The 19,033-nt window shown below is 45.3% G+C and overlaps 1 protein-coding gene across 2 annotated transcripts in view; it reads left to right on the top strand.

Annotated features, from left to right (window-relative positions):
• Positions 1-19,033, top strand: part of LOC106561393 (thromboxane-A synthase) — a 133,223-nt gene that overhangs the window by 56,970 nt on the left and 57,220 nt on the right. For both annotated transcript variants that reach the window (XM_014125329.2, XM_014125330.2), the window contains exon 6: positions 10,889-11,005. In XM_014125329.2, the coding sequence (XP_013980804.2) occupies positions 10,889-11,005 (117 nt within the window). The remainder of the gene's footprint in view (positions 1-10,888; positions 11,006-19,033) is intronic.

Genomic DNA, 19,033 nt, shown 5'->3' with positions numbered 1-19,033 from the left:
TATATACGACGACCGTTACAGAACTTCCCACCACCAACGGACCAAGCAGCGGGGTAAGGAGCGTGAAAGGAGTGATTTTGAGTTGTGGACTTGGGAGGAGAGTTTAGCCGGAGGGGGCCCATGGAGGAAGGCTGTAGTGGACCGGGACTGTTATATTGGTACACGGTTGGCATTTGAGCCTGAGAGGCAGCCCCAATAAAAAAAAAATTGGGGGGCACACGGGTAGTTTGGCTGGGCCAGGGTTAAGCCCCAAGCCAACTCCCCGTGTCCAACTCGTCCTGTTCCTGCTCCTGGCTCTAGCCTTGGGGTGCGTGTATCCAGTCTGGTACCTCCACTACCAGCCCCACGCATCAGGCTTTCAGTGCGCAGTCCCCGTCCAGAGCTTCCGACGACAGTACCCAGTCCAGAGCTTCTGGCAATAGTGCCTCATCCAGAGCTTCCGGCAACAGTGCCCCATCCAGAGTGTCCGGCGACAGTGCCCCATTTTACATTTACATTTAAGACATTTAGCAGACGCTCTTATCCAGAGCGACTTACAAATTGGTGCATTCACCTTATGATATCATCCAGAGTGTCCGGCGACAGTGCCCCGTCTAGAGATGGCCCACAGTCCGGAACCGAGAGAGACGGCCCACAGTCCGGGACCGAGTGAGACGGCCTACAGTCCGGGACCGAGTGAGACGGCCTACAGTCCGGGACCGAGTGAGACGGCCTACAATCCGGAACCGAGTGAGACGGCCTACATTCCGGAACCGAGTGAGACGGCCTACAGTCCGGGACCGAGTGAGACGGCCTACAGTCCGGAACCGGGTGAGACGGCCTACAGTCCAGGACCGAGGGAGACGGCCTACAGTCCGGGACCGAGTGAGACGGCCTACAGTCCGGAACCGAGTGAGAGGGCCTACAGTCCGGGACCGAGTGAGACGGCCTACAGTCCGGGACCGAGTGAGACGGCCTACAGTCCGGGACCGAGTGAGACGGCCTACAATCCGGGACCGAGTGAGACGGCCTACAGTCCGGGACCGAGTGAGACCGCCTACAGTCCGGAACATGAGAGAGACGGCCTGCAGTCCAGAACTGGCGCAGCCAGAGTCGCCCTACAGTCCGGAACCGGCGCAGGCAGAGTCGCCCTACAGTCAGGCGCAGCCAGAGTCGCCCTACAGTCCGGCGCAGCCAGAGTCGCCCTACAGTCCGGTGCAGCCAGAGTCGCCCTACAGTCCGGCGCAGCCAGAGTCGCCCTACAGTCCGGCGCTCCCAGAGTCACCCTACAGTCCGGCGCAGCCAGAGTCGCCCTACAGTCCGGCGCTCCCAGAGTCGCACCAAGGTCCGGCGCTCCCAGAGTCGCCCTACAGTCCGGAGCTCCCAGAGTCGCACTACAGTCCGGAGCTCCCAGAGTCGCCCTTCTGCCCGAGGTCTACAGCGAAGCGCTTCAGCCCGAGGTCTACAGCGACCCGCTTCAGCCCGAGGTATTCAGCGGGGGTGGACAGGTTAGGTGGGGGACTAAGGCCAGAGCCTGACCCACCTCCACAGTAGGCGGATTGGGGAGGGGGGTGTAGCACTGGAACCGTCGGTGACGGTAGCCACCCTCCCTTCCCTCCCTTTAGTTTGGGGGGATTATTTTTGTGTTTATTTTTTGTGTGAGGTGCATCCGGGGTCTGCACCTTTGGGGGGGTACTGTCACGTCCTGACCAGTAAAGGGGTTATTTGTTATTGTAGTTTGGTCAGGACGTGGCAGGGGTGTGTTTGTTTTATGTGGTTCAACCCGCTGCGCCTTGGTCCACTATATACGATGACCGTTACAAATACCTTAATTACATAAGTATTCAGACCATTTACTATGAGCCCCTAAATTAAGCTCAGGTGCATCCTGTTTCCATTTATCATCCTTGAGATGTCACCCTTCTAGAACTTGATTGGAGTCCACCTGTGGTAAATTCAATTGATTGGACATGATTTGAAAAGGCACACACCTGTCTATATAAGGTCCCACAGTTGACAGAGCATGTCAAAGCAAAAACCAAGTCATGAGGTCGAAGGAATTGTCCGTAGAGCTCTGAGACAGTATTATGTTGAGGCACAGATCTGGAGTACCAAAACATTTCTGCAGCATGGAAGGTCCCCAAGTACACAGTGAACTCCATCATTCTTAAATGGAAGAAGTTTGGAACCACCAAAACTCTTCCTGGAGCTGGCCGGTCGGCCAAACTGAGCATTCGGGGGAGAAGGGCCTTGATCAGGGAGGTGACCAAGAACCTGATGGTCACTCTGACATAGCTTTAGAGTTCCTCTGTGGAGATGGGAGAACCATCCAGAAGGACAACCATCTCTGCAGCACTCCACCAATCAGGCCTTTATGGTAGAGGGGCAAGACGGAAGGCACTCCTCAGTAAAAGACAGCCTGCTTGGAGACACCTAAAGGACTCTCATGTCACGGTTGTCGTCGGGAAAGGAGGACCAACATGCAGCAGGTATGTGGTTGCTCATCTTTAACTTTTATTAGACTCAAAATGAACACCAAAATAACAAAACGAACTCACGATCAACGAACAGTCTTCTCAGGCTCACACACGCTAGACAAGAAACAATCTCCCACAAAACCTACACCAAACAATTACCCATATATAGGACTCTCAATCAGAGGCAACGAGGAAGCACCTGCCTCCAATTGAGAGTCCCAAACCCCCATTAACCTAACATAGAAATACACTCACTAGACTAAACATAGAAATACATAAACCTAGAACATAAACCAAAACCCGGAAATAATAAATCAAACGCCCTTCTACAAAAACACCACCCTGTAGGCAGACTCATTAATTAAACAGTTAATCACTTTAAGTTCTGAATTGTCAGGCTTACTCAGTTCAGGGTTGCTGCTAGACTCCCTTGGTTTCGGGTCATCGGCAGACTCTGGGCAGACAGGCCACTCTGACTGATCCGGGCAGACGGGCCACTCTGGCATCTCCGGGCAGACGGGCCACTCTGGCTGATCCTGGCCTACGGGCCACTCTGGCTGATCCGGGCAGACGGGCCACTGGCTGATCCGGGCAGACGGGCCACTCTGGCTGATCCTGGCAGACGGACCACTCTGGCTGATCCTGGCAGACGGGCCACTCTGGCTGATCCGGGCAGACGGGCCACTCTGGCATCTCCGGGCAGATGGGCCACTCTGGCATCTCCGGGCAGACGGGCCACTCTGGCATCTCCGGGCAGACGGGCCACTCTGGCAGCTCCTGCCTGACGGGCAGCTCTGGCGGCTCCTGACTGACGGGCAGCTCTGGCGGCTCCTGACTGACGGGCAGCTCTGGCGGCTCCTGACTGACGGGCAGCTCTGGCGACTCCTGACTGACGGGCAGCTCTGGCGACTCCTGACTGACGGGCAGCTCTGGCGACTCCTGACTGACGGGCAGCTCTGGCGACTCCTGACTGACGGGCAGCTCTGGCGACTCCTGACTGACGGGCAGCTCTGGCGACTCCTGACTGAGCTGACGCACTGGAAGCCTGGTGCGTGGTGCTGGTACTGGGGTTATCAGCCTGGGAACACGCACCTCCAGGCTAGTGCAGGGAGCAGGAACAGGACGAGTCGGACTGGGCTGACGCACTTGAAGCCTGGTGCGTGGTGCTGATACTGGACGTGCCAGACTGGGAACACGCACCTCCAGGCTAGTGCGGGGAGCGGGAACAGGACGAGTCGGACTGGGCTGACGCACTTCCGGGTCCGCACGAGAGACAGGAACTGGAAACCCAGGGCTATGGAGGTGCACAGGCAGTCTTGATCTTACCTCCTGCACAACCTGTCCTGACTGGATGGAACTAGTAGCCCTGTACGAGCGGGGTGCTAGTACAGGGCGAACTGGGCTGTGCAGGGGCCTGATGGTTGCCGTGCGTAGAGCGGGAGTAGGGTGGCCTGGTCCTAGGAGGCGTACCGGCGACCAGACGCGCTGCGCAGGCATCCTCCTACCAGGCTGGATGCCCACTCTAGCACGGCATCCGCGAGGGGCTGGAATAACTCGCACCGGACTGTGCGTGCGTATGGGCGAGATTGTGCGCACTTCAGAAAAACACGGCGCCCTCCACTCCATACGTTCCTCCATATAAACACGGGTAGCTGGCTTATGGCTCACCCTTGGCCCAGCCAAACTACCTGTGTGCCCCCCCAACATTTTTTATTGGGGGTGCCTCTCGTGCTTCAACGCCAGTCGTGTTCCTCGGTAACGTTCCCGGTCCTTACCCCATTTTCTCCATGGGCCCTCTCCGGCCATAATCTGTTCCCATGTCCATATTTCTCGTTGGTCCAACTCAAATTCCCACTGCTCCTTACCCTCTCTAGGCTAGGCGGGACGAATTCGTCCCACCTACGTAACAGCCACGGCTATCCTGTGGCGCGATTTTCAAAACCTTAAAAATCCTATTACTTCAATTTCTCAAACATATGACTATTTTACAGCCATTTAAAGATAAGACTCTCGTTAATCTAACCACACTGTCCGATTTCAAAAAGGCTTTACAACGAAAGCAAAACATTAGATTATGTCAGCAGAGTACCAAGCCAGAAATAATCAGACACCCATTTTTCAAGCCAGCATATAATGTCACCAAAACCCAGAAGACAGCTAAATGCAGCACTCACCTTTGATGATCTTCATCAGATGACAACCCTAGGACATTATGTTATACAATACATGCATGTTTTGTTCAATCAAGTTCATATTTATATCAAAAACCAGCTTTTTACATTAGCATGTGACGTTCAGAACTAGCATACCCCCGCAAACTTCCGGGGAATTCGCTAACATTTTACTAAATTACTCACGATAAACGTTCACAAAAAGCATAACAATTATTTTAAGAATTATAGATACAGACCTCCTCTATGCACTCGATATGTCCGATTTTAAAATAGCTTTTTGGTGAAAGCACATTTTGCAATATTCTAAGTACATAGCCCAGGCATCACGGGCTCGCTATTTAGACACCCGGCAAGTTTAGCACTCACCATAATCATATTTACTATTATAAAAATGTCATTACCTTTTGTTGTCTTCGTCAGAATACACACCCAGGACAGCTACTTCAATAACAAATGTTGGTTTGGTCCCAAATAATCCATCGTTATATCCGAATAGCGGCGTTTTGTTCGTGCGTTCCAGACACTATCCGAAATAGTAAAGAAGTGTCACGCGCTTGGCGCAATTCGTGACAATAAAATTCTAAGTATTCCATTACCGTACTTCGAAGCATGTCAATCGCTGTTTAAAATCAATTTTTACGACATTTTTCTCGTAGAAAAGCGATAATATTCCGACAGGGAATCTCCTTTTCGGCAAACAGAGGAAAAAATCCCAAAGGCGGGGCGGTCGGGGTCACGCGCATAAGCTAGTGTCTCTTGATGGGCCACTTGAGAAAGGCGATAATGTGTTTCAGCCTGGGGCTGGAATGACGACATTCTGTTTTTTCCCGGGCTCTGAGCGCCTATGGACGACGTGGGAAGTGTCACGTTAGAGCAGAGATCCTTAGTAAATGATAGAGATGGAAAAGAAGTTCAACAAATGGTCAGACAGGCCACTTCCTGTAAAGGAATCTCTCAGGTTTTGACCTGCCATTTGAGTTCTGTTATACTCACAGACACCATTCAAACAGTTTTAGAAAATTTAGGGTGTTTTCTATCCATATGTAATAAGTATATGCATATTCTAGTTACTGAGTAGGAGTGGTAACCAGATTAAATCGGGTATGTTTTTTATCCAGCCGTGTCAATGCTGCCCCCTAGCCCTAACAGGTTACAATCCATCTGTTGCTCCTTCCTCTGCTGCTTGGTCCTTTTGTGGTGGGAGATTCTGTCACGGTTGTCGTCGGGAAAGGAGGACCAACATGCAGCAGGTATGTGGTTGCTCATCTTTAACTTTTATTAGACTCAAAATGAACACCAAAATAACAAAACGAACTCACGATCAACGAACAGTCTTCTCAGGCTCACACACGCTAGACAAGAAACAATCTCCCACAAAACCTACACCAAACAATTACCCATATATAGGACTCTCAATCAGAGGCAACGAGGAAGCACCTGCCTCCAATTGAGAGTCCCAAACCCCCATTATAGTACTCTGACCGGCCACTATCCAAACGCGCTAATGTTTTTCAGCCAGGGCCTGCAAAGCCATGATTCAGCTTTTTGCCGCCTTCTGAGAGCCCATGGGAGCCGTAGGAAGTGTCACGTAACAGCAGAGATCCCCTGTTTTGGATAGAGATAATCAAGAAGGCAAAGAAATGGTCAGAAAGGGTACTTCCTGTACAGAATCTTCTCAGGTTTTGGCCTGCCAAATGAGTTCTGTTATACTCACAGACACCATTCAAACAGTTTTAGAAACTTTGGAGTGTTTTCTATCCAAATCTAATAATTATATGCATATTCTAGTTTCTGGGCAGGAGTAATAATCAGATTAAATCGGGTACGTTGTTTATCCGGCCGTGAAAATACTGCCCCCTAGCCATAACAGGTTAACCTAACATAGAAATACACTCACTAGACTAAACATAGAAATACATAAACCTAGAACATAAACCAAAACCCGGAAATAATAAATCAAACGCCCTTCTACAAAAACACCACCCCGAACCACATAAAACAAATACCCTCTGCCACGTCCTGACCAAACTATCATAACAATTAACCCTTATACTGGTCAGGACGTGACATCTCAGCCCATGAGAAACAAGATTCTCTGGTCTGATGAAACCAAGATTCAACTCTTTGGCCTGAATGCCAAGTGTCACGTCTGGAGGAAACCTGGCACCATCCCTATGGTGAAGCATGGTGGTGGCAGCATCATGCTGTGGGGATGTTTTTCAGTGGCAGGGACTGGGAGACTGGTCAGGATCGAGGGAAAGATGAACAGAGCAAAGTACAGAGAGATCCTTGATGAAAACCTGCTCCAGAGCGCTCAGGACCTCAGACTGGGGCCAAGGTTCACCTTCCAACAGGACAACAACCCTAAGCACACAGCCAAGACAACGCAGGAGTGAGCCAGCTGCAACTTTTCTAGGTCTTTCTTCGCTGCACATAGGGCTGTGGCGGTCGTGACATTTTGTCAGCCGTTGATTGGCATGCAAATATCTGCCAGTCTCACGGTAATTTACCTTTTATTAGCATAAACATGTTTAGCATCTCCAGCTTCCACGCATAGGTTACAAGCCACTGATGTGGTCCTTTGGAACATCTACTGTAACTGAATAAAATATAAAGGATATTTTTCCCAAACGATTTCTGAGGGATTTGGCAAATGCGTCTATCTGTGCTGAGTGGTTAACAAAGAAACAGGTCCTCCTATATACTTAACTTAGAGTTATTTATGCAACTTTAATTGGGATACAAACGTTAGAATGTTTTAGAAATCCAAACATATAGGCTAAGGCTGCATGATGCATCTCTAATGATGATTTGAAAAAAGTTGCATGAAAGGGAAGCACTCTGCTCTGTTTCTTGCGCAGCCTGGACACACTTCATCAGTCTCTCATTCACAATTTGACAAGCACTTGATAATGTTCTCACCCATGAGACTATTCTCAATTTAACTAATAATATATATGTGGAATTATATTTGATTAAGAATGGCCCTCAAAAAAAGTCTGTACATTTTTATTTAACTAGGCAAGTCAGTTATTTACAATGACGGCCTAGGAACAGTGGGTTAACTGCCTTGTTCAGGGGCAGAGCAACAGAATTTTACCTTGTCAGCTTGGGGATTTGATCTAGCAACCTTTCGGTTACTGGCCCAACGCTCTAACCACTAGGGTACCTGCCGCCCCGTCATCTGTAGCCTGTACTCGAATAACAAATGGAGGTTAAGTGCGTCACATTTTTAATATGCCTGGTATTCTACACCGGTTGTAAGGCAGATTAATGTACTTAATTTTAAGAATTGAGCAATAAATATAGCAGCATCAGAAATCTGAGATCCTCTTTTAAATAGTGGCAAGTCAAAACTCTCTTTTCACATGCAATTGCACAATGACTGGGCTTATAAGAACACATGCTTCACTAGGCTCTGCAGGATATGGGCTCTCCAACCCTGTTCCAGGGGTCTTGGGCCTATAGGCTACGCTTAGAGTTATTGGCCACTTTAGTTGTGATACAAACGTATAAAAACATGTAGGCCTATGGACTAGGCTACATGATGCATGTGACTATGACTAGAAAAAGTTGCAAAAAAAATGCATGCGCTGTTTTTTTGCCTTACACAAGCTGGGCATCATTCACAAGTGATAATAGTCTCACCCGACTATTCTCATTGTAATCTTGTCTTTGCATATACTAAATCATATACAGTACTCATTCAAGGGTTTTTCTTTATTTTTTACTATTTTCTACATTGTAGAATAATAGTGTAGAAATCAAAACTATGAAATAACACATTTGGAATCATGTAGTAACCAAAAAAGTGTAACACTACAATGTAGAAAATAGTAAAAATAAAGAAAATCCCTGGAATGAGTAGTTGTGTCCATACTTTTGACTGGTACTGTATGTGTGAAATTTGTTTTGATTTAGAATGGACCATTATCATGCACCTGTCGGAACAGGGGAAAAATACATGTTATCCGTATGAGTCTCGAATGGAGGACGTGTTTCCCACAGTTCATTTTCACGCCAGCAGGTAGGCTACTCTAGTTGAAAAGCAAAGCAATGTGCTTAATATTAGGAAAGTTGAGAAATAAAAATTGTAAGCCTACAGAAAGCGGATGCGATCCTCCTCTTTATAATAGAGGCCATAAAAACGTTGTTTTTTCACTAAATTGAATAGCATAGCCTATAGAAATGTTGTGCAACATGGGCTTATAGGAACACTTCTTTAATTCTATGCATCAATCAGCTATGAGGAGCTGGCTCTCGTTGCACAACAGGTGATCCTATTCCGCTCAAACTCAGAATGCCAGGTTTCTCATGAAGTGTTTGATGTGATTTCCTAATGCATTTGCATTGATGACAGAGTAATCAGAGGGACAATAGAGCCCTGAGTACCAAGCCATTAGGACCTGATGGAGGGACAATAGAGCACTGAGTACCAGCCATTACTGGCTGTTAGCAAGTTTGGTAGGCCAATAATGACCATTTAGCAGACGCTTTAAATAAACGCTGGCTCTTATCAACCAAACATTATAAATTCCAACATTCTACCTTATTGCCTGGTTTGATTGTGTGATGTCATCATGGGTATTTTTGTGATTCAGAATTACCCTGACAATGGAACAGGGTGGTGGCTATATTGTATTGTGAATCATATGTATTTCTATTTTTGGCAACCAGAATAATCATGGCAATCATGCACATCATGTAAAATACAACTCCCAATACAGTATATAGAGGGATGTTAACACCAATCACCCAGAAATGTTGTGGTATGTATGCAGCGCACACCACACACATACAGCCTTTAGATCAGGGCGGATACAGGAGCTTAGTGAAATGTTTTACCTGTTTGATTTAGTGAATTTGACTCATACACTCTTCGGCTATCCCCATAGGAGAACCTGCTTTTGGTTCCAGGTAGAACCATTTTGGGTTCCATGTTGAACCTAAAAGGGTTCTACTTGGAACCAAATGGGTTCTACCTGCAACCAAAAAGAGTTCTTGAACCCTTTAAGGTTCTAGATAGAACCTTTTTTTCTAAGAGTGTATGATGTTTACTGGTCAGCTTCCCGTTTCCAAACTCCTGACTCATTGTTCACTTAACAACCAGTCTAGCAGTAGCTCACAGAGCGCTGGATGTGCATATGGTGCTTAGATCTGGGCCCTGCTGTGTGTATGGGATTCGTATTATGGAGATGTGGCACTTGCTGTGTTACTGAGTGGTGTATGCGATAGTGTAGTGTTGAGATGTGGGTCTTGCTGTGCATATGTGTGAGTGTGTGGGTGTGTGTATGCATGTGTGAGTGCATGTGTGCATGTGTGTATGTTCCAGAGCCCCTACACCATCTGCAACCAGCAGTAGGAGCAGACCCATAAAATAGTCTCCATGGAGGCATAGACACAAACACACCTCACTGTAATGCTGTGGCCTCAAAAAATATGAATGGTTTATTTTAATCAAGCACTCTAAACTACCGAACAACAGTTTCCTTTTCCATAAATGTTATTGTGTTAGTGCGCTACTTAAATCTTACCGATGGAACATTACCAAGACACACCGATGAAGAAATTATACATTTTATTACATTGTGTCTGGAATATTATAGTAGCATGGGAAAATGCTAATACATACAAATTATAGATACTGTTTAAACAAGTAAACATCACAACATAAAACATGTGATATTGTCAGCCAGAACGCACCTGCATTGGTCAACTAATGCTTTATGAACATTTATGAACACCTTATAACCATTTATGAACATCTATGAACACCAATAGGTAAGGGATCAGTGTTAGTTCAGAGCTCAGGTCACGTGGCAATGTTCTGTATTCCTCTGGATTTCCACTGTATCTCCAGATCTTCAGTATTCTAGCATTGTATCCAGTGTTAGTTCCACCACAGAGGACCATAGGCTCTAAGGACAGTGAGGACCATTGACTACATGCGCTTTCTGGACTGGAAAGGAACACAAGAGAGGACAGGCTGGGCATGCTGATTCCTCCATCTCTTCCTGAGTACTAAGATCTAACCTGGGGGCAAAGTAGTGGGGGCTGGGGCTGGGTGGTGAGGGAGACATACACACACTGACCTGTGGTTCTGGTCTCAGACTTCTGAATCACCTAAATACAATACAGAGGGAGGGATCTGTGCGTGGTTGCGTGCGAGTGCGCACATACTTTATGTGCATGATCAGTACAGGTATTTTGAAGTGTGAATATTCTTGAAATGTTGTCTCCCTCGTCTCTTCTCTGCAGACAATCCGTGCCGCTACTAAGCCCATGAGTGACTGTCTGCTGATGCTGAGGAACGAGCACTGGAAGAGAGTACGCAGCATCCTCACCCCCTCTTTCAGCGCAGCCAAGATGAAAGAGGCAAGACAAGACCCCCTTTCCTCTTCCTCTTTTCACTCCTCTCCTCTTCATCCATCTACCCTTCACACATCTCCTCTCCTCCTCTCTTCACCCCCCTACCCTTCACCCATCTCCTCTCCTCACCCTTCTACCCTTCACCCATCTCATCTCCTCCTCTCTTCACTCCTCTCCTCTCACACAATCATTACCCATCTCCTCTCCTCCTCTCTTCATTTCTCTCCTCTCAAACCATCATCACCCATCTCCTCTCCTCCCCTCTTCACTCCTCTACCCTTCACCCATCTACTCTCCTCCTCTAACACCACCACCATCATCACCCATCTCTTCTCCTCACCCACGTTTCCTACCTTTTTGATGTTGTACAGCCAAGTGTTGAATTTAGCATGACAAGCCAGGGGTTATATACAGTTACATACACCTTAGCCAAATACATTTAAACTCAGTTTTTTACAATTACTGACATTTAATCATAGTAAAAATGTCCTGTCTTCGGTCAGTTAGGATCACAACTTTATTTTAAGAGTGTGAAATGTCAGAATAATAGTAGAGAGAATTATTGATTTCAGCTTTTATTTCTTTCATCACATTCCCAGTGGGTCAGAAGTTTACATACACTCAATTAGTATTTGGTAGCATTGCCTTTAAATTGTTAAACTTTGGTCAAACGTTTTGGGTAGCCTTCCACAAGCTTCCCACAATAAGTTGGGTGAATTTTGGCCCATTCCTCCTGACAGAGCAGGTGTAACTGAGTCAGGTTTGTAGGCCTCCTTGCTCACACGCTTTTTCAGTTTTTATTTTTGTATTTTTTTAATTTCACCTTTATTTAACCTCTTACATCTAGACGTTCCGCTAGCGGAACACCTGCTCCAATATCCAATGATAGGCGTGGCGCGAATTACAAATTCCTCAAAAATACAAAAACTTCCATTTTTCAAACATATGACTATTTTACAGCATTTTAAAGACAAGACTCTCCTTTATCTAACCACACTGTCCGATTTCAAAAAGGCTTTACAGCGAAAGCAAAACATTAGATTATGTCAGCAGAGTACCCAGCCAGAAATAATCAGACACCCATTTTTCAAGCTAGCATATAATGTCACAAAAAACAAAACCACAGCTAAATGCAGCACTAACCTTTGATGATCTTCATCAGATGACACTCCTAGGACATTATGTTATACAATACATGCATGTTTTGTTCAATCAAGTTCATATTTATATCAAAAAACAGCTTTTTACATTAGCATGTGACGTTCAGAACTAGCATTCCCACCGAACACTTCCGGTGAATTTACTAAATTACTCACGATAAACGTTCACAAAAAACATAACAATTATTTTAAGAATTATAGATACAGAACTCCTTTATGCAATCGCTATGTCCGATTTTAAAATAGCTTTTCGGTGAAAGCACATTTTGCAATATTCTGAGTAGATAGCCTGGCCATCATGGCTAGTTATTTTGACACCCACCAAGTGTGGTACTCACCAAACTCAGATTTACTATAAGAAAAATTGGATTACCTTTGCTGTTCTTCGTCAGAATGCACTCCCAGGACTTCTACTTCAATAACAAATGTTGGTTTGGTTCCAAATAATCCATAGTTATATCCAAATAGCGGCGTTTTGTTCATGCGTTCAAGACACTATCCGAAGGGTAAAGAAGGGTGACGCGCCCAGCGCGTTTCGTGACAAAAAAATTCAAAATATTCCATTACCGTACTTCGAAGCATGTCAAACGCTGTTTAAAATCAATTTTTATGCGATTTTTGGCGTAAAAAAGCGATAATATTCCGACCGGGAAACCCTGTTTTCGTTCAAAGACGAAAAAATAAAAACATGGAGTCGCCTCGTGCACGTGCCCCCAGTCTCATTGTTCTCAGATCGACCACTATCCAAATGCGCTACTGTTTTTCAGCCATGGCCTGCAAAGTCATCATTCAATGTTCTGGCGCCTTCTGAGAGCCTATGGGAGCGTTAGAAAATGTCACGTTACAGCAGAGATCCCCTGTTTTGGATAGAGATGATCAAGAAGGCCAAGAAATAGTCAGAGAGGGCGCTTCCTGTTTGGAATCTTCTCAGGTTTTGGCCTGCCAAATGAGTTCTGTTATACTCACAGACACCATTCAAACAGTTTTAGAAACGATGGAGTGTTTTCTATCCAAAGCTAATAATTATATGCATATTCTAGTTTCTGGGCAGGAGTAATAATCAGATAAAATCGGGTACGTTTTTAATCCGGCCGTGAAAATACTGCCCCCTATCCATAACAAGTTAACCAGGTAGGCTAGTTGAGAACAGGTTCTCATTTACAACTGCGACCTGGCCAAGATAAAGCAAAGCAGTTTGACACATACAACAACACAGAGTTAGACATGGAATAAACACATAGTCAATAATACAGTACAAAAATCTATATACAGCATGTGCAAATGAGGTAGTATAAGAGAGGTAAGGCAATAAATAGGCCACGGTGGCGAAGTAATTACAATATAGCAATTAAACACTGGAATGGTAGAATGTGCAGAAGATGAATGTGCAAGTAGAGATACTGGGGTGCAAAGGAGCAAGATAGATAAATAAATACAGTATGGGGATGAGGTAGATTGGATGGGCTATTTACAGATGAGCTATGTACAGGTGCAGTGATCTGTGAGCTGCTCTGACAGTTGGTGCTTAAAACCTGTTATGGACAGATGTTCCGCTAGCGGAACCCCTCGCCATCAGCCAATGGAATAGCAGGGCATGAAATACAAAACAACAAAAATCTCATAATTCAATTTTCTCAAACAATCAACTATTTTACACCATTTTAAAGATAAACTTCTCGTTAATCCAACCACATTGTCTGATTTCAAAAAGGCTTTACGGCGAACGTCCCACATACCCCAGAGAGGTTAACACCCCGGCCATCCTACAATCTAAGCTTGATGCCCTCAATCTCACACAAATTATCAATGAACCCACCAGGTACAACCCCAAATCTGTAAACACGGGCACCGTCATAGATATCATCCTAACCAACTTGTCCTCCAAATACACCTCTGCTGTTTTCAACCAAGATCTCAGCGATCACTGCCTCATTGCCTGCATCCGTAATGGGTCTGCGGTCAAACGACTACCCCTCATCACTGTCAAACGCTCCCTAAAACACTTCAGTGAGCAGGCCATTCTAATCGACCTGGCCCGGGTATCCTGGAAGGATGTTGACACCATCCCGTCAGTAGAGGATCCCTGGTTATTCTTAAAAAATGCTTTCCTCACCATCTTAAATAAGCATGCCCCATTCCAAAAAAATTGAACCAGGAACAGATATAGCCCTTGGTTCTCTCCAGACCTGACTGCCCTTGACCAGCACAAAAACACCCTGTGGCGTTCTGCATTAGCATCGAACAGCCCCTGTGATATGCAACTTTTCAGGGAAGTTAGGAACAAATATACACAGGCAGTTAGAAAAGCAGTTAGGAAAGCTAAAGCTAGCTTTTTCAAGCAGAAATTTGCATCCTGTAGCACAAACTCAAAAAAGTTCTGGGACACTGCCCACTGCACTGAGGCTAGGAAACACTCTCACCACCAAAAATCCACATTAATCAGCCCCTGTGTGTTTCAATGGCATAGGCTTAAAGGTAATTCAACACATCAGGTATCCACTTCCTGTCAGAAAATGTCTCAGGGTTTTGCCTGGTGTCTGTTATACTCACAGACACCATTCAAACAGTTTTAGAAACTTTAGGGTGTTTTCTATCCATATATAATAAGTATATGCATATTCTAGTTACTGGGTAGGATTAGTAACCAGATTAAATCGGGTACGTTTTTTTATCCAGCCGTGAAAATACTGCCCCCTAGCCCCAACAGGTTAAGGCAACCACTGTGTCAGATTTCAAAAAAGCTTTACAGCGAAAGCACACTTTGAAATAATCTGAGTACGGCGCTCAGTCACAAAGTCAACAAAACTCAGAAATAGCATTATAAATATTCACTTACCTTTGATGATCTTCATCGGAATGCACTCCCGGGAATCCCAGTTCCACAATAAATGTTCATTTGTTCGATTGTTTCGTCCTTTTTGTTTGCGCGTTCAGTCGAGTTATCCTAATCCTCTGTGCTCGCGCAGTTGGTTCAGACGAATAGTCAAAAAGGTTATATTACAGTTCATAGAAACATGTCAAACGATGTATAGAATCAATCTTTCGGATGTTTTTATCATGAATCTTCCATAATATTCCAACCGGACGATTACTTTGTCTTCAAAAAAGAAAAGGAACACAGCTAACTCTCACGGGAGCGTGAGCCACTGAGCTCATGTCATTCTCTCAGTCATCTGACTCCAGGACCTCTTATTCTCTCCCCATTCACAGTAGAAGCATGAAACAACGTTCTAAAGACTGTTGACATCTAGTGGAAGCCGTAGGAAGTGCAAAATGACCCCATTGGCACTGTATACTGGATAGGGAATCACTTAACAAACTACAAACCTCAGATTTCCACACATCCTGGATGGATTTTTTCTCACGTTTTTGCCTGCCATATGAGTTCTGTTATACTCACAGACATCATTCAAACAGTTTTAGAAACAGAGTGATCAGAGTGTTTTCTATCCAAATCTACTAATAATATGCATATCTTAGCTTCTGGGACTGAGTAGCAGGCAGTTTGCTCTGGACACCTTCTTCATCCCGACGTCAAAATACTGCCCCCTACCCCGATGAAGTTAAGCATGTCACAGTTTAGGTCACCTAGCAGCACAAGCACTGAAGATAGATGGAGGGCAATCAATTCACATATGGTGTCCAGGGAACAGCTGGGGGAAGAGGGTGGTCTATAGCAAGCGGCAACGGTGAGAGACTTGTTTCTGGAAAGATGGATTTTTAAAAGTAGAAGTTCGAATTGTTTGGGTACAGACCTGGATAGTAAGACAGAACTCTGCAGACTATCTCTGCAGTAGATTGCAACACCGCCCCCCCCTTGGCAGTTCTTTCTTGTAGGAGTTCTGCCCACATATTTTCTATAGGATTGAGGTCAGGGCTGTGTGATGGCCACTCCAATACCTTGACTTTGTTGTCCTTAAGCCATTTTGCCACAACTTTGTAAGTATGCATGGGGTCATTGTTCATTTGGAAGACCCATTTGCAACCAAGCTTTAACTTCCTGACTGATGTCTTGAGATGTTGCTTCACTATATCCACATAATCTTACTTCCTCATGATGCCATCTATTTTGTGAAGTGCACCAGTCCCTCCTGCAGCAAAGCACCCCCACAACATGATGCTGCCACCCCCGTGCTTCATGGTTGGGATGGTGTTCTTCGGCTTTCAAGCCTCCGCCTTTTATCTCCAAACATAACGATGGTCATTATGTCCAAACAGTTCTATTTTTGTTTCATCAGACCAGAGGACATTTCTCCAAAAAAGTACGATCTTTGTCCCTATGTGCAGTTGTTAACCGTAGTCTGGCTTTTTTATGGTCGTTTTGGAGCAGTGGCTTCTGCCTTGCTGAGCGGCCTTTGAGGTTATGTCGATATAGGACTCGTTTTACTGTGGATATAGATACTTTTGTACCTGTTTCTGAAAGCATCTTCACAAGATCCTTTGCTGTGGTTACGCGATTGATTTGCACTTTTTGTTCCAATGTTCATCTCTAGGAGACAGAACGCGTCTCCTTCCTGAGTGGTATGACGGCTGCGTGGTCCCATGGTTGTTTATACTTGCGTACTATTGTTTGTACAGATGAACATGGTACCTTCAGACATTTGGAAATTGCTCCCAAGGATGAACCAGACTTGTGGAGGTCTACAATTCTTTTTCTGAGGTCTTGCCATGATGTCAAGCAAAGAGGCACTGCGTTTGAAGGTCGGCCTTGAAATACATCCACAGGTACACCTCCAATTGACTCAAATGATGTCAATTAGCCTATCAGAAGCTTCTAAAGCCACAACATAATTTTCTGGAATTTTCCAAGCTGTTTAAAGGCACAGTCAACTTAGTGTATGTAAACTTCTGACCCACTGGAATTGTGATACAGTGAATTATAAGTGAAATAATCTGTCTGTAAACAATTGTTGTAAAAATTACTTATGTCATGCACAAAGTAGATGTCCTAACCGACTTGCCCAAACTATAGTTTGTTAACAAGAAATGTGTGGAGTGGTTGAAAAACGAGTTTTAATAACTTTAATAACTTCCGACTTCAACTGTATGTTTGCTTGTTCTTGAACTGAGCCCCCCATCATCAAACTCGATTGCCTTTTCTTATACATTTTTTATTTGGCTTTCTCACATTTCAAATTCAGTAGGGAGATGACTAGCCTAGGCTAAGTGACGTGATTACGTAGGGACCTTTTCACTGGCTGACCAAAACTTCCAAGACCTGTGTCAAGATCAGTTACTTACACCTCCGGCCCTCCCCATAACCTCTATGTACAAACAAGAGAGCAGGTCTGGAGGATAGGATGATTACACAGAAGGATCCCCACGCTTTTACTTTATGTTTTTTCTGGGGGGTGGGAGAAATAACGAGGAAGAAACTTGATTGAACTCTGATCACTTTTATTAGAGTGTTTAAGGTGCGAACAGTAAAACAATTAATAAATAATGCCACGAAAGGTACCGTATCTGGGAAAATAGGTGCTGGAACAAAATAAGTCAAATCTAATTGGTGCCGGATCTTGTTCCGGCTCAAATTAAGCACTGCATCTATATATATATATACACACTCTCTCTCTCTCTCTCTCTCTCTCTCTCTCTCTCTCTCTCTCTCTCTCTCTCTCTCTCTCTCTCTCTCTCTCTCTCTCTCTCTCTCTCTCTCTCTCTCTCTCTCTCTCTCTCTCTCTCTCTCTCTCTCTCTCTCTCTCTGACTTCTGTGTATGGTTTGACATTGTAATAGTGTCATTAGAACAAACAGTGGGTCTGCTTTACAGTGTGGAACATAATTACTGGGGCCTGTTGGAACAGCATGTTTTATGTGCTCGTTAAGTCCCCTCTACACTGATACACTGACTCAGTGATTTAGAGAGATTAATGAGCCTGCCTGCCTGCCTCTCTGCCTGCCTAGCTGCCTGCCTGCTTCTCTGTCTGCCTGCCTGCCTGCCTCTCTGCTTGCCTGTCTCTCTGCCTGCCTCTCTGCCTGCCTGCATCTCTCTCTGCCTGCCTCTCTGCCTGTCTGCCTGCCTGCCTGCCTGCCTGCCTGCCTGCCTGCCTGCCTGCCTGCCTGCCTGCCTGCCTCTCTGCCTGTCTGCCTGCCTCTCTGCCTGCCTTTCTGCCTGCCTGTCTGCCTCTTTCTCTGCCTGCCTCTCTGCCTGGCTGCCTGCCTGCCTGTCTGTCTGTGACACCAGAGGCAGCTGTTCTGGACAGACATATTTCAACTGCTATTGAAATGAACTAACTACTCTCATAGCATTGCAAAGACCAACCAAACCAAATATCCTCTATTCTCCACGTAGTGTCTGTGTGTGTGTGTACGTCACATCATTTCTCAAAACGATCAATATAAAAGAGAAAGAAGGCATTGTATGGCATAGTGTTCATGTACAATGCATGCTTGTAGTGAGTGTCATGATAAGGAAAGTTTATCCAGAGAAAGACTGCAAGGCATAACACACTAGAAGGGTAAATAGTAGGTACAGTATGTAATTACCGTGTAGTAGAGACAGAGGTAGGTGGTCATTTAGCTAGACCATTAATTGTGATTAGGGCTGTGGTGTTATGTTTACATGGCAACCACCAGTGGTTGGCCACTTAGGTCTGATGAAACCACACACACTTCTCTCTCACACTCCACCACTGAGGATAAAGGGATTTAGGCTGAAACTCAGTTATGACTGGTTTTGTTTCTATTGTCCCACACAGATAGCTTTTGTAAACACTGAGTAATTCCTGCTGTAATTGACAGTTTGGATTTCATTTGTTACTTGCAATCAGTCTCTTAATTGAAGGATGTACTCAGTGTGTTTGTGTACAGAGGTAGAATCTTCATTTGATCACTCTTTTTTGCTGCTGAGAATTTTCCTGCAAAGCAGATAATGCA

This window comes from Salmo salar, chromosome ssa10 (genome assembly GCF_905237065.1).
Source record: "Salmo salar chromosome ssa10, Ssal_v3.1, whole genome shotgun sequence".
Taxonomy (NCBI): domain Eukaryota; kingdom Metazoa; phylum Chordata; class Actinopteri; order Salmoniformes; family Salmonidae; genus Salmo; species Salmo salar.
Note: the sequence above shows the minus strand (reverse complement) of the source record. Positions and strands in the feature narration are given on the sequence as shown.